This window comes from Suricata suricatta, chromosome 5 (genome assembly GCF_006229205.1).
Source record: "Suricata suricatta isolate VVHF042 chromosome 5, meerkat_22Aug2017_6uvM2_HiC, whole genome shotgun sequence".
NCBI lineage: Eukaryota > Metazoa > Chordata > Mammalia > Carnivora > Herpestidae > Suricata > Suricata suricatta.
In genome coordinates this window covers 98,963,765-98,988,162 of record NC_043704.1, presented here as the reverse complement: position 1 = coordinate 98,988,162, position 24,398 = coordinate 98,963,765, and the positions used below count along the sequence as shown (strand labels likewise).

Genomic DNA, 24,398 nt, shown 5'->3' with positions numbered 1-24,398 from the left:
ATATTAGTATCTCCCATGAGCACAAATTTCTTGAGAGCATGTTTCAGAGGATTAGGAAATGACTTATCTCTAATTTATGCCTCTTCCTTCTGTTCTGTCATGCCTCCTTCCAGGCTGAGCTCTGAGTGTTTGTCCCTCTTCTCCAACAGAATGAAGGCCCTAGGTGTAACTAGTGTGTGAACAATAAATCATTTCCTAACTAACATGCACTTAATTGACTTAATGGTCTCATCTAATTTCCCCACTTCCTCTGAGAAATATGCCTCTAAGAGGCCAGAGCACCCTGAATTCCCAGGGCTAGTACTTCAGTATGCCTTTGTACAGCCACTCCCACCAGTTCAGATGCATATGGTAAGTGTTAGTTCTATTTTTTTCCCAACTCTCATTCCAGTTTTGCTTATTATAGAAAGACTCTGGACTTGAGCTACTTTTTCAGTGCCTTGAATATTTTGTGTTTCTTTAATGAAACAAAATCGGGAAATCCTTAACATTATATTACATTTTTTTATGAAAGAAAAGTTACCTGGAACTTACGTTGTTGGAATCGAAGGATCCAGAGTCAAAAACCTTTGGCTTTAGTTTTAAATATTAAGTTAATTTAAATTAAAATGATGTGATGAATTTGTATATGCTTTAGGCTCAAATAAAATATTTATGTTGTGAGCCCATTAGATTACATGATTCCTTTTTGACCATTTTTTAAATATACAAAATGCTTATAGGCCTTGAGAAGAGGACTTCTAAATCTTCTTTACAAATTGTGCTATAAACTTTCAGCCCCAGCTTCTATAGATATGAATTTAAGTACAGTGCTAAAACTAGAATTGGTTTTATTTCAAACCATGGAGAATGAGAGGCATTTACCTCATATACATCAGCATTATGGTTCCTGGAAAAGGGATAAAATGCCCCAAGTTGCATCCACCTTCTGCAAAGCTCTTCTGTGGTTTCAACCACAAATCCACATATGTCTGCTCCAACCTAAATAATAAATATATATATTATTCATAGTGTAAAGAGTCTCAGATTTGCCCAGGGCATCACATTTTATGCCTCAACAGATTAATTTGCATTACTTACAATCTTTTCATTTTACACTCTTCATATTTTCTTCCTAAACTTAGTTTTTTTTTATTTTCCATTTTTGCTATTTATTTGAGTCTAACTGTATCAATTTACACATTTTTTCATTGCCTTTTTTTACACCATTGGTCTCATGTATTTATTTTCTCCGTTTATCTAATCCTTGTTAACTCACGGATGTATAGTGTGAATTTACATTATTAAAATGTGTTGTTTCTTAATCCAAAACTCCTCTCCCATGACTTGATTTTTTCCATTTATAATATATAACTGTAATAGTAAAATAGTAAAAAAAAGTTGCTAACATTCTAACATGAAGACATATAAAATTTCATTTTTCTTCCTTCAAGGACCCTCGAGGAAAAACTACTATCCTTAATTTAGTATATTTACATTTATTTAAATGTTAACAAGCATTTCTTTTTTTCTAAATAGTATATAAATATCCATAAACAAAATATAGTACTGTTTTGCATGTTTATTAACTTTATATAAATGGCATTTTGTATTTCATTTTTTCTCAAGGTATTATCTTGTGATATTCACTCATATTAATGTGGCTCTAGGTTTCTATCCACATTAACATATGTGATCTCATGACTATGAAAAATGCTCCTAATAAAACTTATATGCAGGATTTTTTGTGAATATTATTCTATGAAACTATATATATATTTAATATATATTTATATATATATTTTTTTAAGATTACTCCTCTGGTTTCTTGGAAATACACATCACTTAATCAAAACTGGTTGTAATCATTAGTAAGCACAGTCACAGTTAATGAAAAAATTTTTGTTCCATTTCTTGTCAATTCCTATTATTTTCAGACTTAATTTTTGCTACGTATATATATGATATGTATACCTCACCAAAATTTGTACTTGTATTTCTCTGTTTTACTATTACTATTGGGAGCTTTTTCATATTTTTACTGAATTTATATTGTTTTTTCTTTCTACAGATTTACCTCTTTACATCCTTTGCTAATTTTTCCATTGTTTTACTTTCAACAAATTTACAGTAGGTTGTTTAAATTGAGTATTAGTCATTTATTGGCTATATAAATTGAAAATGTCATTTTAACATTTAAAATAGTCATTTAATGAACAGAAGTTTATTTTGCAGTAGTCAAATTTATGTTTATTATTTGTGCCTTCTGTGATCTATTTAGGAAATTATACCCCTAACCTAACCTCACAGAGTTACTCAAATTTTCTTCTAATATGTTTAAAGTTTTACTTTTCACACATAGGTTTTTAATCTGTCTGGGAATGATTTTTGTGTACGATGTGAGGAATGGACCCATTTTATTTATTTTTTTAAATGTATAGTCAATTGTCCATATGAATATTTAATGCTTTTGTCATTGATTTATAGTGATAGTGCTATCAGTTAATGTATTTAATTAATGCATGAACCTATCCCTTATGATGTCACATTATTCTTTTTTTCTAATGTTTTATTTATTTTTGAGAGACAGAGAGACAGTGTGAGCAGGGGAGGGTCAGAGACAGAGGCAGACACAGAACCTGAAGACAGGCTTTAGGCTCTGAGCTAGCTGTCAGCACAGAGCCTGATGTGGGGCTCAAACCCAAGAACTTTGAGATCATGACCTGAGCCGAAGCCAGATGCTCAACTGACGGAACCACCCAGGCACCCCCACATTATTCCCTTTGAATATACAGAGTCCAGAATTGTGCAATATTGTTGCTTCCTTGGATAGGGTGAATCCTTGTGCTCTTTTCTACTTCTTTAAACTGCATTATCTTCCACATGAAGTTAAAATGATTTTTTATGTTCCCAATTTTCACTTTATAGTTTAAATTGGAATATCACTTAAATTGGTTAATAGTTTGGGAAAAATGTATATTTCTAATATACTAAGCTTTATTATCTATGAACATTTATTTAATTTTCTTAAAAATTTTTAAAATTTTCTTAAAAACATCCTACATTTACTTTTAATATTTACTCCTGGTACTGTGCATTGATTACTTTCTAAATAAATAACACCTTATCTTAAAATTCATTGTAACATTGCTTATATCTTACTTCTTTTTTAGGCAAAGCTTGCCAACAATTGGTCTGTTTTATTCAAATTTCCAAAGTCACCTTTGTAATTTCATTTTGTTAATTTTTCTCTAGAAACTTTGCTTTCTCTGAACTAATGCCTTCTCTGTTTTTAATCTAAGCAGTTAAGACTATGTTTTCCTCTAAAACAAATTTAGTTGACTTCCTACAGTTTTGATATGAAGTACTATTGCTAGAATTCAGTTCTAAGGATTTATTCCCCACTATTTCATTTCAGGCTGGTTCCTGAATCATTTTGTAATGTGCTTTTTAATTTCCCTAGTCAAGAATAGCAAGTGTGTGTGTGTGGTTTTTGTTCTTATTGGGTTGTTTTTAGTTTTCTTTTTGTTTTATGCATGTTAAAGAAGGAATAAATGACCCACTATAAATTCCCAGCACATTTTACATTATTTTTATGTAGTGACCCTCTTTTGTGTTCAGTATTAACACTGAATATGGTTTTTACTTGACATTGAAACTGATTAGATTCTTTATATCCAGAATTGCCTAAAAAAAATTTTCTCTGCTTTTAAAAGTTGAGACTTACCTGTCTTTATTTTTTATCTTTAATATTTTTTTCTTTTAAATACAGGAAACAGCTTTATTGGTTTTTATTCTAAACTGACAATGTAGGGGCGTCTGGGTAGCTCAGTCAGTTAAGAGTCTGGCTTCAGCTCAGGTCATGTTCTTATGGTTCGTGGGTTCGAGCCCCGTGTCGGGCTCTGTGCTAACAGCTCAGAGCGTGGAGCCTGCTTCTGATTTTTTTTCTCCCTCTCTCTCTGACCTGACCCTCTCCTGCTCATGCTGTCTCACTCTGTCTCTCAAAAATAAACAAAAGGCATTAAAAAACCTGACAATCTAGCATTTTAAAGATATTTAGAGTTCTGACACTTACCTTTATTACCAACACATTTGGATTTTTCCCTACCATCTTATGTGGGGTTTTATTTTATATAAGCTTTTCCTATGTTTTCTCTATATAGATATTTGTTTCATGTATTATTTTGATTTCCTTGAATTTTATATATCCATTTTCTCATTCTGATGGCTAAAATGTTATAGGTATCACCCATATTCTTATTTTTTCATAAATTTCCTAAATGTAAAAATTGAATTTTTCTGTAACATACCTTTAATCATTTTATTGAAAATCATTAAGATCACAACATTACAAAATTAAGAGTAATTCATGGCTTTTGTAAATGACACTGTATTAAATTGCTTACCAATGGCATTCCAAACAAATTGAACTCCAACATTCCTGTGATAGACCACTCCATCTGCTCCCACGAAGCAGTGTTGTCTCCTAGCCAGTGGGCAGCATAGCTTCCAGACCCCGCAAAAGTTGATCGTGTGAGGATGAAACTTCTCTTATTAGGAAAAACCTTCTCTAGGGCTCTAAAAATAAAAGCAAATTAGTAAGTAAGATTTATTTTTAAATAAATTTTTATCCATCTTTCATACCAATTTTGTATCTATCAATATTTAATTAAATACATTTCAATCAAACAGAGAAAGGAAATCAGACTTTGATATCCTTTACCACATTACTCTCCCAGGCCAAATGTGCAGTTCATGCTGAGAACACAATTATACTCAGAGATAGCAAACTGAATCAAAATTTTGAGGTGTAATTTAAGTCTATGAATTAAAAAAGAACCACAGTTAAATTGAGACACCACATAGTTCTTGATTAAGTTCCAAATTCATGAAGATTAGTAAAAGTACTTATACCATGAAAATACTATCTTTGCTTTCTTATTCTTGCTATCTTTCAACTATATTAGTATATTATAGCATATTTCTAGACAATAGGTATGAAAGTGGTTTTCGAGTGAAACTGCACTTACTTCTCCGTGGCGATAGCCATGCTGTATCCATAGAGGCTGTGAACATCATACTGTTTCCCCCAGTGCTGCACAGCATCCATGCAAATTGTTTTGGAATACATGAGTTTATCAAGAATATCTTAGAAAAAATATACCAGAAATGTTTCTTAATAGATAGTTTCCATTTTAAACTTCATTTCCTTAAATAATGTGTTTTGTAATGCCATACTTAGTTTTTAAGAGAAATGAAAGACAATTTAAACTAAACTTTAATTAGGGTTCCACCTTCTAATTCTGATTAACTGTAAGATTTACACTTAAACATTAAGAAATATTCTGCTTTCAAAGTTCAATACCAAATAAATCCATAGAAATACCCATTTGTATTATACATCACACAAATATATACTCTTTTAAAGCTTTCTAGGTTTATTCAGATATAATTTATTCAGATATATATATATCTTGTATACCATATATATGTTATATACATATCTTGTATACTATATATATGTTATGTGTATATATCTTGTATACGATATATATTGTAATTCTGTTACACAATTGCAAACTATTCAAATCTCTGATTTTCAGTTTTTTATTGCACTTCAATTTGCAGGCTTATGTGACACCATAATTATTGTCATCTTTCTTCAGATGTTCTTATTCCTATCTCTTCTCTCCTAAGAGCAAATCTTTCTTTGGTAATATTTATTACCCACTTTTAATGGTGAAAAACTTACTTTTTAGAATATGTGACATGTAACTATTTACATTAGGTTCATTCTATAAACTGCTCAGAATCACAGCATAATGCTTATGAAAATAAAGTGATCATTTAAATTTTAATTTCAAAAATTTTGCTTATTTTCAATAATTATTTGATAATTGGCAGTGTATCAGTGATAAAGATAAATTAATGAGCTTTGTCAAAATTTCAAATCATTCTTCTCTTCTTAAGCATAACATTTTAGCCCAAAAGAAAAACAAAAACAAACAAAATCACATTGATTTCAGGGACTCAAAATTGTATCAAGGTTTGTGACCTAAACATATAGGCTAGAATTTCCCAGGAAAATTATTCTTAGTTAATGGTAAGTAAATAAATAACCAAATATATTTTACCAGGAGTAAACGGTGGATAGTTCAGTTTATTGTCATTGCATCCTTTTGTGGAACCTTGAACAAAGCTGGAAACTTCATTCATGTCCTAAATGGATATAACGTGAAGAACAGCAGACTTTAAGTGGTAACAGAGGTATCTTAGCTGAGATGCAGGGATCGTATATAACCAAAGTGTGTTTAATAACCTAGTTTTAATTATACCTATAAAACATTAATAACAATGTAAGTATTAAGCAACTGTCTTTTCTAAGTAGTTGTAGCAGTGTTCTTACTGTGAGTCCACCATTGTGCCACACTTCTGGCACATTCGTTTATGCACCATGGTTTGGCATTTTAGCTGACATTGATCTAGTTTCTATGATGTGCATTGGTAGCCGTGAGGCCTAGCACGTTTTGTATAGCCCTTCATCCCTACACTCTCATGAGAGAATGAAAGTGAAAATAGGTAAATAACATTTTAGCATTAAATGAAAATAGGTATGAACCTTACTGAATTCCTGGAACATTTCAGGAAAGCTGAGGGCAGCTGGACCACATTATAAGAACCAGTGACCTAAACATCTCGTAGAGGCAGAAGTGTGGGGACGTACTTATAGATTTTTGCCATGTAAACTTAAGCTCCGATATGGTCTTGCTACATACTAGTCCTGTGACCATAATTTAAAATAATAAAGTCTTTGAACTAAAAAGATAATGTATATAAAATTATACATCACACTACACATGCTCAAAAAGTAATGTATTTCTTTTTCCTTCTCTGTTTATTGCACTGTTCGACCTCTACACATTTTTGAAACTTATTTCCCACGTCTATAATATGCAGACTCTGCTCTCACAAAGACTTCACACTAGGTCAAGTCCCGTGTTCATTGTTTTTCTTCAGAAGAAATAATTTTTCTTTATTACTCTTTCTTTCTCCCATCCACACCAGGCCCAAATGGAATCACTGTGAAAATTAAAGTTGCAAACTAAATCTCTCCTTATTAAAAGACAAATGTTTTCATTTCTCAAATACTTTATTTAAAAAAATGTTATTGCTTTTTTTTTTTTTTTGAGAGAGAGACAGAGAGACACAGCATGAGAGGGGAAGGGGCAGAGATAGACAGAGAAGACACAGAATCTGAAGCAGGCTCCAGGCTCTGAGCTGTAAGCACAGAGCCTGATGCGGGGCTCAAACTAAGAAATGGAAATGAGTCATGAGGTCATGACCCAAGCTGAAGTTGGATGCTTAACTGACTGATCCACCCAGGTGCCCCACACCCCAAATATTTTCTTAATAGTCACAAAGAAGGAACATTTTGTAGTATTACTACAGTATTGGGGTTATTTTATTGAAATTACTTGGAATATTATATTCAATTTTGTTGTCCTATGTCCAGTAAAATTAACAAAAAGATAAACTATAGTTATACAGACAATATTTTTAGGTGAACCTAAGTATTTTCTTCATGAATCCATGAAAGAAATAAAATTTAAAAACAATTTCAACTGCTGAAATTCATAATTGGTATTTGAGTTGCGTTATTTAAAATTTTAAGACTCTTTGTCTAAACTATTTAGCATTGTTTATGTGTCATTATTCTTGAGGAAGTACAAAGTAAAACATTTAACTATGAAATTTACGTTATTTTATTTGAATTTTATATACTTTCAAATTTGCAATAAAATTCCCAAGATCTTTCAATATTCGCTCAAAATAGACATCACTTATTTAAGAATAAACATAATTTTAAAGATAGATTAATTTATTTTACATGAAAGAAATGTTATTATATATGTTAACTAACTGGAACTTAAATAAAAATTAAAATAAAATAAAATATTTTTTATCATACAACCAAGTAAACAAGATTAAATCAATTGTCTGATTTTACCAGTTCACAATATAAGGGAAGAGTCCTGTGTATACAAGAAGGTAAATGTATTAATCTACTAAAAGAAAGAAAACTAAATATCTTTACATAATTTGTAACACATTTTATAATAAACACAATAATTGCTCTTTGATTAACTCTTTTTAAAATATCCTACTTGGCAAGATTTGTTATTGACAGATAAACATACTATACATAATGTAATAGAACTTATTGGTATCTCTTTTAATGTATTTTGTATATTTACACTTTTGAAAATTCTGAAAGTATTTTACTCTAACTCATGCAAATTATTTAAATGATGTTGCATGTATTTAATGTTAAAATGCACTCAATTAGTATTTTTAATATACAACCAGCAGATTAAAAGCAGTGGAGGTAGTGAGGCAAAGGCCTCAGTGAATTGACAGTAATAAGTACATCTATAGATATTCAAGTATCATTTAAATCATTCCAAATCAAGTAATGTCATCCCTAGGAATTGTCAACACCATTTATAGTGATGTTTCTGAAGTTTCTTTTCTTTAAAATCCATTGAAAATTGTGTATAATAATTTGGCAACTTTTTAAAATAAAAACATTTTTAAAACTCTGTTGGCATTTCACAATTTTGTCACTTCATATTTAAATGAAATCTAAATAAAAACAGCCCAATTTTTCAAAAAATTCTAAAAATAATTAGTTATAAGAATCTTATAAAATGTAGAGAGAATATAAGCAAATAAGTCCTTAGTTCATTAGATATATGAATATGTTTGGATATATCTTCTCACTGAATTTTAAGTTTCCTAGAACTATGTATTAAATTGTTGAGTTTCTTTACGAAGAAATTCTGCTTATTAGACTTTTAAGAATTAAATCACAGTAACAGCATGATCACAACAGTGGAAATGATCTTTGGATTTTAAAAGTACTGACGGGTACAGTTATTTTGAAATCACAGCTTCAGTCTTTATTATACCAAATGCATTAGGTGTTTATTTCTCAAGTATTAGGAAGTTATCTCAAGAATGTTGCAAAAAAAGATAAGTCAAGTATATTATATGTCTATGTATAAAAATCTGTTTTTCAATGAAAAGTAAGTCCACATCATTTTCCAAATTGAGTTTAATTTTTACAATTAATATTAAAAAACATTAGAATTGCATTTAAGTTAGAAATTTAGGGAATTATGACACTATTTTTAAATATGACAAAAATATTTTCAGTTAAATAAGAATACTCTGTTTCACTGCATATTCATTCTATCAGAATAAGCTGAAGAAAATGAAAGGATTAAGGAAAGAATTTTATCAGTAGCTTTGATAGTTATTCAAGTAAAAGCTGGAAGCAGAATAACCACTGCTTTTACATCATATAAATTAATTCAGGGATGTTTAGTGGGGTTTGAAAACATACTGATTATCATGTGTTTTGTCTTTTAAACTTAGTCAAATGCTTATGTTTTATTAGTATGAGAACAGCTCTACCGTTCTCAGATGCTTCTGCTCCTCCCGCCCCTCCCTCTCTTTGCAGCTGACCCAGGTGCTGCATTTGTCTCAGTGGAGACAGAAAATGAAGCAACCTCTTTCTACAGCGCAGATCCCCTTTCACTACCCCCAAGTTGTCAGTTATACTGAACTCTGCTCCAATGGACTCAAATTAATTCATTAGCACAAACAAAAACCCAGAATTTTTAATTTAACGAATAAAACTAAAATTGGAGCTGGAATTAAAAACAAAACCAAAAATGGAGTGCAAATTGTTTTGTTACTTCTGTCAACTGCTAGGTATTATTGTGACTCTACTAATTCTGTGTCCAATAACTAAAACCTCTCCATCTTCATTCTATTCATCATAAGAATTGTGAAGAGTATGCTAACCTCTAACTCAGTTCCATGTTGTCAACTAAAAACACAATTTTCCTCTTTGTATTCTCCACAACATACCTGACGTATTGAGTGCAAAATAGACACTTAACTAAGTAATTAATAATCACTGAATGCATAATGAGCACTTCACAAAAATAGAGCTACTGTGTAACTCAACAGACAAAGAAAAGAATAGCTATCCCTAAGACATCTATTACCTCCTTCCAAAATTCTGTGCAGTTGTAATAAATCTGAACAAAATCTCTGATGTTCCTCTGTATTCAAGTTTATTAGACTTTTTCCCCTGAAACAGAATTCTGGGATCACCAATAGTTTCATTCACCAAATGTGGTTGCAGTTTTCATAACAAAAGACACTAAATCACTGGCTCTCATCCAGTGGCATTCTAATTGGTAAACCCAGAAACAAGTAATCAATAGCTATAGATACAAAACTTCATTCAAAGAAATTTTCAAACATCATTTTTCTTTAATAGCTTTACCGGTAATCTAGGATTTTGGCTGTTGCTGTTTATCTTAAGATAAAACACTTAATCTTTTTCAATTTTGATGTGTTCTAGTCCATAAATTACTAAAGAGAAGGTTTCTAGGAGTGGGTGGGTGGCTCAGTTGGGTGAGCGTCCAACTCTTGATTTCAACTCAGGTCATGATCTCAGGGTTCCTGAGTTTGAGCCCCAGGTAAGGCTGATGGGGCAGACCCTGCTTGGATCCTCTCTCTCCCTCTCTCTTCACCCTTGCACCACTCGTGTGTGTGTGCAGATGCGTACATGACCTCTCACTCTGCCTCTCTCAAAATAAGTAAATATGTTTTTTAAAAGAATACAGTTTCTAAACTGCTTATTTGTTATTATGTATCCACAGTGCTGCGATTGCTTGAATACTGTAGACTACAACAAATGTTTTCAGAATTGCACTACTTACCTCTAAATCTTGTTAACCGTTTTCAAACATAAATTATTAGTCATAAAAATATGGCAACTTACTGACAGAAATGAAATTTATTCAATAAAGTATATCACTGAAGAAGAAAACTCAATTTTTACTTTTACTTCTGATTCTTTTCTCACCCAAGAACATGACAGGTATGAATTTATACATTCTAGGAAAATATTAAAAAAAATTTAAATTCTGTTCAACTAATACTACAAAATTAATATTGTCAACTTAGTAATTTTATAATAGAAAAATAATTCTATGTTACTTCTCCAAAATCAGTGGTTTAAAATAGCTACTTACAATCCAAAGTCCATCATATTTTACTTCTTGATGGAAAATGCTGCTTTCATCTGCCCACCAATCCATGCAGTTTGGATTAGTAAAATCAGGGTATACTGTTAATCCTGGCCATACCTTAAAAAATAGATCATTCATATATATACATATATAAAAGGAAGAATAAATAAATGACAATTCAAAGTTATTGAGTAGGTGAGAATAGTAAAAAAGTACTAAAACTATAATACTGCTTTAAGTTTATGTGATCCGTGTGCCATCTCTATGTATAATAATCTTAGGCTTATTTTAAAATGCATTTTAAAAAATAAAATAAAATGTATGAAATGAGAGTAAAGTAGAAAGAGAGAGCATAAGGCATTTAGGAAGGCAAAAGTATAAGAACGTGAGATGAAGCTGCTATTTGCTATTTGCAACTAAATTTATTTCTTAACATCCTCATAGGTTAGGTCAAAAACAAACAAACAAAGAAACTATACAATATATTCATTATCTGATTTAAAAAAAAAAGTACACAGTTTAATTTCCAAGGCATTTGCTTCCAAGAAATTCAAGCCAAAAAAACCCCTCCTTGTATATTTATTATTTATTTAATAAAAGAGAATGTGATATTTGTTATGTGCTGGGTAATATTCCAAACATTTTTATAATTACTAGCTCATGTAGTTTTTACTAGAACTATAGAAGAGAGGAAATTTTTAATCACTACTTTACAGATGAGTTAGTCACTAATTAAACCCACTTTACAGATGAGAAAAGTGATAAACGAAGAAATTAAATACATTTTTCAAGATCACACAGCTAATAAGTGGCACAGAGGAATTCAAACACAGCAAGAATCACATATCTGACTCCAGTCTCTTAAACACTATACATACTATGCTGTCTCTTGATGCTTGTTCAAATTATCTAATTACATAAAATAATGACAGGCAAGAGAAATTCAATGCCAGATGAACTGAAATAAATAATATTATTTTATTTACAAACTATGAGTATTGGATATCCAATTCGTTCATAGTAAATGGAGAAGGTTTAACAAAGTATATTCTATGAGCTATTAATCGGCATTATGAGGAAGAAATTCAGCTTTTGTTTCCTGATGAAGCTCATAATTATTTGAATAAGACTTTTGCCAGAAATTTTGATGTTGATAAATGCAATTAAAAAATGGTTAGTATACTCTTCATTATGGTAATAATGCGATAATACATGTTTTTTTATAAACTGACATTATCTCTTACCTTATTTCCTTTGACTAAATTACAGAAATGTAATACCAAGTTAGACTATGTAGACATTACAGTTTTTGATATGTCTTACCAAGCTTTCTTCAACATGATATCTGTTCTGGTTAAAATTACGCATTTGGGAGCTAGTCTATTTCATAACCTATTCTTTATTAGCTCCTTGACATTAGGAAAGTTACTATACCTTTCTAAAATTCACTTCTTTCACGTATAAAGTAAGAATTCTAATTATAGGTGTCTCAAGTTTTTACTCTGAGGATTAAATATAAATCACAAAATTTAGTATCTACCACAAAAATGCTCAATTTATAGAAGCATTTATTTTACATCAAAGTATCAGAATTTTATATAATCTAAGTTACCATATTTTGTTAGTTTTGTTTTAATTGTATAGAGCATTGAAAATTATGTCTTCTTACAAGAACTGTTTTAGCAATAGATATATTGAAATATTTTTCTGTCTAAAATTTCTTTACACAATTAAAATACCAAGTCCAGATTTTGAAAGCAAACTCACACACACACACACACACACACACACACACACACACACACATTTATGAAAGCTCTGTTGATACACAACAAAAAATCTAAGCAACACAACTTTAATGAGTATCATAATTTACCTCGCCAATAATTGGTGTAGTCCCATCTGAATCATTTACCCACACATGTTTTGCATTTCCCCTCTCATAGGTTTCATATGCTGCTCCATTGCTTAGTTTATTTATGGAAATTGCAGGGTCCTGATAAAGGAAGAAGCAACTATAGAAAATCTATTAAGTTACAAATGTATAAACACTAAAAACATATTAATGTATAATGTCATTACCAAGATGATGACATATTTCTGTCCATGGTTATGCAAATCTTGAACAAATTCAGGGAGCCCACTAAATGCAACTTTATCATAAGTAAAGGCTTTCTTGTCTTCCATATAGTCAATATCAGTGACCTGGGTATCCTGAAAATTAGTAGAGTATATTTTAAAAAACAGTACTGAAAGACTCTAATCACTTCAACCTTTAAGTCCAATGTTTTATAAATAAAATGATTAAAAAGTAAATGAACTTAAATCTCTTCCATTTTACTAAAAACTAAGAAATTATATATAAACTAATTTTCTAATTCTAAAGTATGCGAACATTAAGTGATTATTCACATTTGTTTCTGTGATGATCACTGGATAAATAGTATCTTTTATATATGGTAATCATTGTATAGAAAACAAAGTCTATAGATAACATAAAATACATTAAGAAGTATATAGGCTGTAAAAATAATCTATTTTAAAAAACTGAATATGATGTTCACCATTAAACATGTATTCTAGCATAAGTCATAATCAGTTTTTAAAATGTCAAGCAGACCTGGCATTGTGTATAGGTTTAAAATATACTTTATCATTAAAACACTTCTTAATGATCCACATTCATATTAAATAGTATATTATAATGTGTAATGCTGACAATTTCCTACATTTATTATTATGTGACAATATTTAACTTGGTATATAATCCCGCACACCCTTCATCCCACTTACAAATGGTATGCCAGCATCCCGATTTCGTTTTACCACTTCTTTCACTACATCAAGGGACTTATAATTCCAGCGACTCAGCTGGAATCCCAGACTCCAATATGCTGGCATTGCTGGCCGTCCAATAAGCTTGAAGTAAATGTATATGCAATTAATTTCAATAAAGATCATTAAAATTATTAACATGCTTTTTATTCTATCTCTAATATTTAACTTAAATTACATATTTTGAACAAAGAATTAGTGTTACTGCATTCTAAAAGGCATCTTGGATTTTACATTAAAATTTTATTATAAAACATTTAACTTTATGTTTTGTCACTCATCCTTGTTTATATTGTTAAAAAGTTGGAAAGTTAGCTCTTAAGAAAATAGCATTTGCAAAGGTATATTTTGCCCAGCTTGCAAAGTTAAAGAAGAGAATACAAAAATAGCATCAAAGAGGTAAGAAGAACAAAAAATTGCTCCATTACACTGCTACAGGATGAATGATGAATGAATGAATGGTTCTCTTGTAAGAAAAAAAATGTTTAAAAGTATAAAATTTCTATTTCCTTATATTTTGTCACTGATTTTTCTCCTCTTTAAAATATTAATATTTTCAAAATATAGAAAGAAGCTCAGTGCTCACTAAGAATAGAATATCAGCATGTTGTCACAACAGGGGACATGATTTTGCACATGGAAATACAGGTTTAAGTAACAGTAAACTGTTTTCACTGAAACTGATTATTAGGCTATATTAAGACAAATAACCTTATTGGCATGGTGAGTTTTTTTTTATTATTTAGGCATATACACATGCACATACACATTCCATGATTTCCTCTGTCATGTATGTCTAAAAACAATAATGTAGCAAATATTAAGTTACTCGTATTGGGTTATTGTATTCTATTCAATTTAAATATTAAATTTATTTAAAAATAGTGTAAAAACTGAAAAAATTAGCATTTTTCAGCTCATTTCACAAACATCTTATGTTTCATGAAATTTCATTATAGATTTGGACATACACTTGAAATTTATTTGTGTGTGTAGTATATACACATGACATAATTTTTCATAAAAGTACACAAAATATTATATATTATACTAATTCACATATTATTTATCTTATACTTTATACAGAAACATTGTATAATGTTTATAATCCCTGGATTCCTTATCTCTCTAAGACCCACCTTGGACTTAAGTACATGAAGACAGTATTTAATAAGTAAGCAAAAGTTATTTAGATAGAAGCTATAAGACTTTGGATTATGCTTCAAAATCTTCCATTCTAGGCCTTAGCATCAGAGACAATGTTCCTGAAGTTTACCTACTATGCATTAACAGCAAGTTTTACTAGCCTTCCTATTTTTTATCAAAGGGGTATATGACCTACACACCCTTGCCTATCCTCAGCCTTGAATAGAAGATGCTTCCCTTTATCCCACCAAAGTACCTCATTAATAAGCAAAGATTTAATATGCAACATTTCAAAAAAATCTACTCCTGACTCAGCTGCCTAGAACCAAAAGATAATTTGATACCAGAAATATAGACATTTAAATGTAATTTTCATTGCATAGGAAAGACAAAAACAAAAACTGTGTACTCATACCTGAAAAATGGTAAGACTTATAAATATATTTAGTAAGAGGCCCCAAATATCATAAATAAAATGAGACATGATGGTTGAAAGAAAAGTATGGTAGAAAATAACTTATTAAAATAGATGTAAAACATACCTCTTGATACTGTTGAACTACTTGTTCTGGTGTATCTCCTAAAAAGATGTAAAAGTCCAGAATTCCACCAATAATTCTGTAAGTTACTATTGGAGTAGGCTGGATGAAAAATTCTGCAAATTAAATTGGAGAAGCATATATAACTGATAAAAATATATACAGTAATAAAATAACCACAGGGTCTATTTAAAGTACTTCATATTTAACATCTATTTTTGCACCATTTTTAAATAACTAAGGTAAAATAAGACTGTAGATAAGAAGATTACAGAAGAAAAGTAGAAAACTACCATCTATAAGGTTTAAGGTAGAAAATCACAGATGTTTCCTTTTACAGATGTTAGCAGAATCTCTTCTTGGAAACTACATAGGAAAGAATCAGTCCTTTTACAACAAAAATATTTTTTTCTAAAATTGCATCTCAATTAGTTATGTTAATTGAAGATTCCCTAAAATATCATATTCTCATATGTTAATTTCTAAGAAAAAAACTACAATTTTTTTTCGCTACAGAGATAGTAATTGCCTTCCCATTTAATATACAGTTCTTGTTGGGACATTGTTGAATTTTGTAAGTTTTTATTTTCACTGACTCATAATGGTAAATAGTATTTTACTCACATTTGAAAAAAGATTCTACATTACTTGAATTATGATAAACTCAAAAATTAATCTTCCTTCTTTCTCTCTCTATATTATATAGACCTTCCTTTTTTTTTCTTGGTGGTAGTGATAACTTATCTTAACAAGTGAGGCTATGGGAATGGGAATATTCCTTTTCATGAATGTATCTCTCTGAAGGCTCTGAAGATAGTGCCTGAGTATCACCACATAGTACACTCTCCCCAAAATAGATGCACTTATATGCAAAATTCCATTTCCTTACTAATATAAACTCTGCTTGTAATAAGTACACATACTAAATCATTAACAACAGAGTTTACTCTGAGATGCAATATCTATGATTGGAATAAAGAGAACAGTTTAAACATTTCAAGTAAAATCTCATTTAAATATATTATCAGAAAAAATTACTCTTACCCATTGCATTGCTGTTCATCAAGAAAACACCAAATGACTTTCCAGAAGTATCTTCAATGCACATAAAGAATGTTTGATGACCATATAAATTATTATTATTCTGTAAGGCAAAAAGTTGAAAATTAATTTTAAAGCATATTTAAAATAAAAATATTATATATTTAACATGGCCTTTGCAAATTCCAATTCGTTTCTGTAACTTACTCCTCATGCCTTATACTAATTTTCTCTACTATACATACCATAATAAAACACTGTGGCAAAATTTAACCTATTTGATTATTAATATGTTACAATATAAAATATATAACATGATATATTAAATATCCTATGACTAGATTACTTAACTTGCCTTTACGTTTTATCTGGTTGAGTTTTAATAAACCAATCATGATAAGAAAATGGCACTTTTTTCATTATGGCCCATGAATGCCCACAGCACTTGAGGGAATTCCAAGATGATATCCAATCTCATAGAACTTCTGTAATACATTTGCTAATAGCTGAGAACAATCAGAAATACACTTATATGGCAAAAGAAAAAAATATCCTGGCTGATTGGATATGGGGTTTCCAAGAAAAGAATGAATGGAAAATAGCTATGAAGTTCTTGGCCTGATGTTTATTTGGTGTTCATTACAATAGTTATGCTATAAAAAAAGAATGGTAGAATCTTTATTAGTAGTAGTTCTGTACCAAATGAGGCTCTTTGAAGCAACAATCATTTTATTCATTTTTGGGAATGAAATAGCATTGGCATTTTAAAACTCACTAACAACTGACTCAAAGCAATCATGAATCAGTTAAAAATATGTATTTTAATTTTTTAATGTTTATTTTTTGAGAAAGTGAGACAGAATGTGAGAGGGGAAGGGGTAGTGAGAGAGGGAGACATAAAATCCAAAGCAGGCTCCAGGCTCTGAGCTATCAGCACAGAACCCAATGTGGGTCTTGAACATACAAGCTGTGAAATCATGACCTAAGATGAAGTCAGACGCTCAACCAACTGAGCCACCCAGACAGCCCTAAAAAATAATTTTTTAATGATATGGCCTTTGTCCTAAAGAACTTCATCTTAGACGTATAGACAAATATACACAAATACTAACCTGTAGTGAAGACTAATTTTGCATGGGGGAGTTGGGGAGAAGTTCTTATGAACTTAAAGTTCAAATTAGCTCTCAGTGACTTACTGTACAATGATAAGGAACCTCAGGTTGCAGTATTTAAAAAGGGAACCAGCCCCCTGTACAAATATATAAACTTATAGAAGATTATTATATGTTATGGAAGGGGAAGAAGCACACATAGATGTACAATATGATATCCAGTAGACAGGCAGACACCATCCAATACAAAATGATACAGAACACGGTAACTGTCTTATGTATCTTACGTAGACTTATGGCCTAGCCATAGAATTATTGAAAAGGGAATCATAGAATATAAAAATCAAAATCAAAAGAAAATATTCATAAACTATATATACCTATTTAAACATAAAATCTGTTGGTTACTTTAAAAAAAATTTAATGTTTATTTATTTTTGAGAGAGAGACAGACACAGCGTGAGTTGGGGAGGGGCAGAGAGAGAGACAGAACCCAAAGCAGGTTCCAGGATCCATGCTATCATCCCAAAGCCCGACGCGGGGCTCAAACTCGGAAACTGTGAGATCATGACCTGAGCTGAAGTCAGATGCTTAACCGACCAAGCCACCCAGGCTCCCCAATCTGTTGGTTACTTTTTGAGTTAATTTCAGATTTCACTATAAATTATCACCCCTGAAATAAACAAACTCCTGGATTAGGTATCACAGACATAAAAGAAATGATGGCCTCAAATAGGCTAAAATTATCAACTACAATATAATAATTTTATTTACAAAAAAAGGGGAGGGTCCTTACATCACCGGGAAGTTGATCTCGGGTAAAAATTGGCCATGTTTTCCAGTATAAATCATGACGATATCTCTTATGAATATGTTCCCCAAGGCCATAAATATATTCACTGGAAAGTCTGGCTGAAATCTGTATATACTGGTCAGAGTACACCAAAGGACCAATGGTGGTGTCAAACCTATACAATGAAATAAATAAGTAAATGATCTAGAAACCAGTAAAATGTTTTACCAAATAAGGTTCTATGTTACCATCCTGAAATTTATTTCATTTTAAATATATCAATCTTTAGTTGTGATCGCCTCTTAAGAATACATGAATTATACCACTAACAGAATTTGTTAATTCCATCAACACAATTTGCTTCATCACCACCAATATGATTCTTCATATGTATCCTCTCCTTTAATCATCACAAGCATGAAGTGTAACATCATTATCAGTTCCATTCTACAAATAATACAAATTGGGAAAATTAATTCCTGTGTTCTAAGGTGACAAACTGTAAGTAGTGAAGCCAGATTTCAAACTCTGTTCTGCCTTGCTCTAAAGACACTATTTTAAAATCCAGTACTACACTGGCTTTCACACCTCTAGAATATACATAAAAATTAAGTTCAACATAATTTTTCCAAAATAAAGAAGATTGCATGTTGGATGCATTTCAAATATATACTATAAGAAATGTGAAATGAATTTAATACTTTTGTGATTTCACATAATCTCAACTGCAAATTATTAAAATATACTTAAGTAATTGCTGAGATTTAATCTTGACAATTGCTCAATTAGCCTTCTTTTATTTAATGTTTATTTCATTTTTGTGTAAGACAGAGAGAGAGAGAGAGAGAGGCAGAGAGAAAGAAGAAGACTGAGGATCCAAAGCAGGGTCCACGCTGAGAGCACAGAGCCAGTGTGGTGCTGGAAGGAACCCACAAAACACGAGTTCATGACCTGAACCAGAGTCAGAGCTTAACTGAGCCACCCAGGCGCCCCTCTCAATTAACCTTCTTAGAGATGTGAGATCGTTGATCCTAAAAATTACTAAATACCTTGCCCCAAATATAGCCCCAAAATACATTCAAAATAAAAGCATTCAGGCAATATTTAATTTAATATATATTTTCCATTTCCATTTTTATATGTATGTATTTATTTCATACATATATATATATGAGTCCTTTAATATTACCATGGGAGTTAGCCCCTTTCTGAATAGTAAAAATTTGATTTAACAAATTGGCAACAGAATATGATAAACAATAGGGAAAGGGCAAAACAAGAGTTCTAGCTTTGCAAAAAATACAGGGAACGCTAAAATGCTTATCAGTGATACTCTTTACCTTCATCTTTGATTGGCCCCAATTTGTACAGTTTAATTCACCTTTATACCTTTCATCCACAGGGAATAAAACTGCTTTACAGTATAATCTTTTAAAGGATATACATCCATCCACTTTGGGAGGAAATTTCTTCTTTCTGAAAATGCCTTAAAATTACACCTTTCCTAATTCTATGATAACAGAATAAAATGGACTGGTATTTAACCTTAAAGAAATATAAAATAAGATACTTACAAAATTCTCTGATTGCTTTTTCTAATAACTTTGATACTAAATGGATTTTCTATAACCTGCACATCATACAATGTATTAGAAGCTGTGGGGCCAGTAAATTCTTTTACAAACTGATGAGGAACTTCATATCTTCTATTATTTGGATCAGTAATCTGCAAAGATTAAACACATTAGCACTATTTGATTCAAAACCATTATTTCATTTTCCAATTCTGTATTAAATATTAACTGTAAGCTTTGAATAAAAAATACTAAATTAATAATTTAATAGAGGAGCTTTAATCTAGTCATAAAATTAATTTTCACATTGTTGTATGGATATGCACAGAATTGTATACGTTGTTAAAGAATATAGAATCGGTCATAAAAGCACTGCATATAATAATATTTGTGGCTGATAAAAATATATAGACATTAATGATAGTATTAGCAAATACTGATTCTTGAATACTATATTTTTGTGATTTTAATTATTCTCATTCCTTTTTAGTGTTCATCTCCTTAAAATCCTGTGAAGAATTTTACATTAGGTTAAAAAATTTTAATTCCTGTGAAATTACTAAAAGAGTAATATACAGAGAATATGGTGTTGTTTTCACTTCCATATCCTAAAGATTCAAAATTCAAGTAAACTATTCACTTACAAAATAATAAAAATTAGTTTCTTCAAAATCATGAATAAAAGGGATACCAGTAAAAAAGAACTAATAAGTCACATTTATACAGCATAATTAAATGTTTCTCAAATTAAATTTTAAACTAATCCTTCATCATAATCTGTGGTTGAGTAATAAAAGTTACTAAAGTTTACTGAGTGTTTATTCTTTTCAAGATACTCTATCCAATGTTTTACATTGACTATATTATGAAATTAAAAAAAAAAACTGCCAGAGAAACTGTTCTTTTGATATATTTCAATAAACAGGCTCAGAGAAGTGGAATAGCTAGTTCAATTAGTCCTTTGGTTTGAAATAAATATTTCTTTAAAAAATTTTGTTTTTACTCTTATTTATTTTTGAAAGACAGAGAGAGACAGAGCATGAACAGGGGAGGGGCAGAGAGAGAAAAAGACCCAGAATCTGAAGTAGACTCCAGGCTCTGAGGTAGCGGTCGGCAAACCCGGATGTGGGGCTCAAACCCAGGAACGGTGAGATCATGATCTGAGCTGAAGTCAGAAGTGCAAATAACTGAGCCACCCAGGCACCCCTGGAATAAATATTTCTTAAGAGAGAAAATGTCTTGGTAAGATGAAGAATGTGCCCATAACTGTCTTTTATGATTAATTCCTCTTTATAAATATCAAAACACTAACCTTAAACCGGAAACGATTAGCTGTCTGATTTTGAGTTGTGAAGAGAACACTAGAAATGTCATTTCCAAATAGTGTAGGTGACGGTATCCTGTTTAATTTGGCTTCAAGTCCTTAAAGGAAGAAAAAAAGTTTGTGTGAGTGATTATTTTATTTATAAAGATAAATAATCATTAAATATTTTTATAATTATTTTACCTTCATTAGAAATAACTTCTTTTATAATTTGGAAGATAAAATTATGTAAAAATGAAATTCTTGATCCAACGTGCTTAAACATGCTTGTGTATAAATTTTCCATTTGATTCTATTTAAGATACTTTTGCAAAGAAAAATTTAAAATATACTTTTTGTTTTCCAATTAAAATATATTATATTGTGTCAATTCTCACCAGTACTTGTTGTTGTCATTCTCTCAACATTATAGCCATGATTATCTGCGAAGAAGCACCAAGGAATAAGGGAGTTATTCCATGGCCTCCAACAGCAACCTCGCACTGCGCAAACTGCCTGAGAAAACATTTATAAAAGGAATCATATTATTAGTACTGTTATGAAGTGTCAATACCTATTTTGTAAACATCTATTTCAATAAATGTTTGAATTAGATGTCTGGAATACAAGCTTATTTCTTCAAGAATATCATGTGTTCTTGGGGCACCTGGGTGGCCTACTCGGTTAAGCGTCAGACTTCAGCTCAGGCTATGATCGCACAGTTCGTGAGTTCAAGCCCTTCATCAGACTCTGTGCTGACAGCCCAGAAGCCAAAGGCTGCTTCAGATTCTGTGTCTCCCTCTCTTTCTCAGCCCCTCCCCTGGTCATTCTCATGTTCTGTCTCTTTCTCTTTCTCAAAAACAAATAAACATTAAAAATTTTAAAACAAAAATCACCTATTCTCTTGTTACTTTCACTTGGCAGAAATACAAATATTTGATAAAGTTAATTACACCCTATCAGAAATTGATACTGAGTTGTGATTTTTACCAAATTTACATATCTATACATCTATATATTTATTATTGTAAATCTAGGTTTTTTCTTTGTTTCTTTACTTTTATTTTTTTATTGGAATATACTACTCAAAGCAATCTATCAAAATACCAATGAGATTTTTCACTCAACCAGAAAAAATAATACTAAAACCTATATGGAACTACAAAAGACACTGAGTAACCAAAGTAATCCTGAGAAAGACAAAGCTAAAGGTATCACATCCCAGATTCCAAGATATACTACTAAGCTTATGCTTTTTTTTAAAGTTCCTGCCTTATGAATAATTATAATCTATTCTGTTGTCATGTAGTCAATGCAGAACTGACATACTTCTAAGTATCAATTATGCATCAAGCTACAAGTGAGGCTATAAAGATGAAAACATGGCTCTGAATTCAAGCCTACATAAAGTGTTTCAGGCAGTTATTTCCAGCTTATTAGTTAATACTTTAAGTAAATAGTTAAACTAATTTATGTGCCAGGTTGTAGCTAGTTGTAGCCATTACATTCAAAGAATAAAGCAAAACACTGAGCTTTGGAGTAGTTTTATGATCTGTATGGAGAGATTAAGTGAAGTGGAAAAAGCTATATAAAAAGTTGAGGCACATGGTAGTTCTGTGTGTTAACAGTGGTATAATTAAAAATCTACTTAATACTTAAATTTAATAGTGTGACACACTTTCATAATTTGAGCATCTGTGCATTTTTCTTTTCGCTTATTTGTCTTGAAAAAGTTTAGAGACTACACCTTTAGTATACATGTTAACTTCTTTCCTACTTTAACATCAAATTAAACTGGCTTCAGATACATATACACATGCACATACACAAGTATAAACATACATACATACATGTACATTGCCAAGAGAAATACAATTTGACCTGATATTTTAGGGGTTCATTAGCTATCAGAATCTAAAGTATGTGTGACTTCTGTTCAGGCAATTTTCCCTCTACTTGTAGAACTTATAGAAAGACTCCCAGCAATACAAAGAGATACTTACACAAAATTTGTCATTTACAGTAATCTTTATGAAGGGCTTTTTAAATGTTGTTACAAAACACAGAGGTAGAATTAGACACAGATAAACTCAATGGGGAGGTGTAAAGGTTTTACAAAAAAATAAATAAGCAAACTATAATTACATTTTGCTAAAATAAGAAAAAAATAGTAAAATGGAGTTACATGAAATTCCTCCAGACATACCATATTTGGTTCCTAGGGCTGTTGTAATAAAATTGTGTGAATCAACAGAAATTTATTCTCTCACAGTTCTGGAATCTAGAGGTCCTACTTCAAGGTACTAGCAGAACATGCTCCCTCCAAGGCTCTAGGGAAGACTGCTTCCTTGTCTATTCATAGTTTCTGTTGGCCTTTGGAAATTTGGCATTTCTTGATTGGAAGGCATCTACTCAAGTCTGTACTTCCATCTTCACACTGCCTTCTTCCCTGTGGTTCTCTGTATGTCATCACCTTCTCTTAGAGGGACACCAGTCATTGGATTTAGGACCCACCTTAATCTAGCAGGACCTCATTTAACATATAATTACATCTGCAAAGATCTTATTTCCAAATAATGTTTATTTTGGGAGAGACAGAGATAGAGAGCGGGAGGAAGGGCAGAGAGAGAGGAGAGAGAGAATCCCAAGCAGGCTCTGTGCTGCCCATGCAGAGCCCGACATGGGAATGGATCCCGTAAACTGTGAAATTGTGAGCTGAACCAATGCTTACCTGATTGAGCCACTTAGGCTCAAATAAAGTCATATTATAAGGCTCCAAGTAGACATGAATTTATGGAGGACATATCATTCATATCACTACATATACACACCAAAATACTAGTTCCAAACTGTATATCCTCATTATTGTTTTTAAAATATGAAAGATTTGGTTTATTTTTAGAGATTATGACAATTATTATTTATGTTTAGTCATTCTGCCTATTTTTCAAGATTTCATTCATTT

At 31.0% G+C, this 24,398-nt stretch overlaps 1 protein-coding gene across 1 annotated transcript in view; it reads right to left on the bottom strand.

Moving 5' to 3' along the window:
• SI (sucrase-isomaltase) overlaps positions 1 to 24,398 on the bottom strand; it is an 82,012-nt gene that overhangs the window by 52,863 nt on the left and 4,751 nt on the right. The window contains 14 exon segments of the mRNA XM_029938748.1: positions 865 to 981; positions 4,386 to 4,557; positions 5,010 to 5,127; positions 6,114 to 6,198; positions 11,094 to 11,207; positions 12,967 to 13,086; positions 13,173 to 13,304; positions 13,884 to 14,009; positions 15,614 to 15,726; positions 16,655 to 16,754; positions 18,560 to 18,731; positions 20,131 to 20,282; positions 21,443 to 21,552; positions 21,832 to 21,949. Of these exon segments, the coding sequence (XP_029794608.1) occupies positions 865 to 981; positions 4,386 to 4,557; positions 5,010 to 5,127; positions 6,114 to 6,198; positions 11,094 to 11,207; positions 12,967 to 13,086; positions 13,173 to 13,304; positions 13,884 to 14,009; positions 15,614 to 15,726; positions 16,655 to 16,754; positions 18,560 to 18,731; positions 20,131 to 20,282; positions 21,443 to 21,552; positions 21,832 to 21,949 (1,749 nt within the window).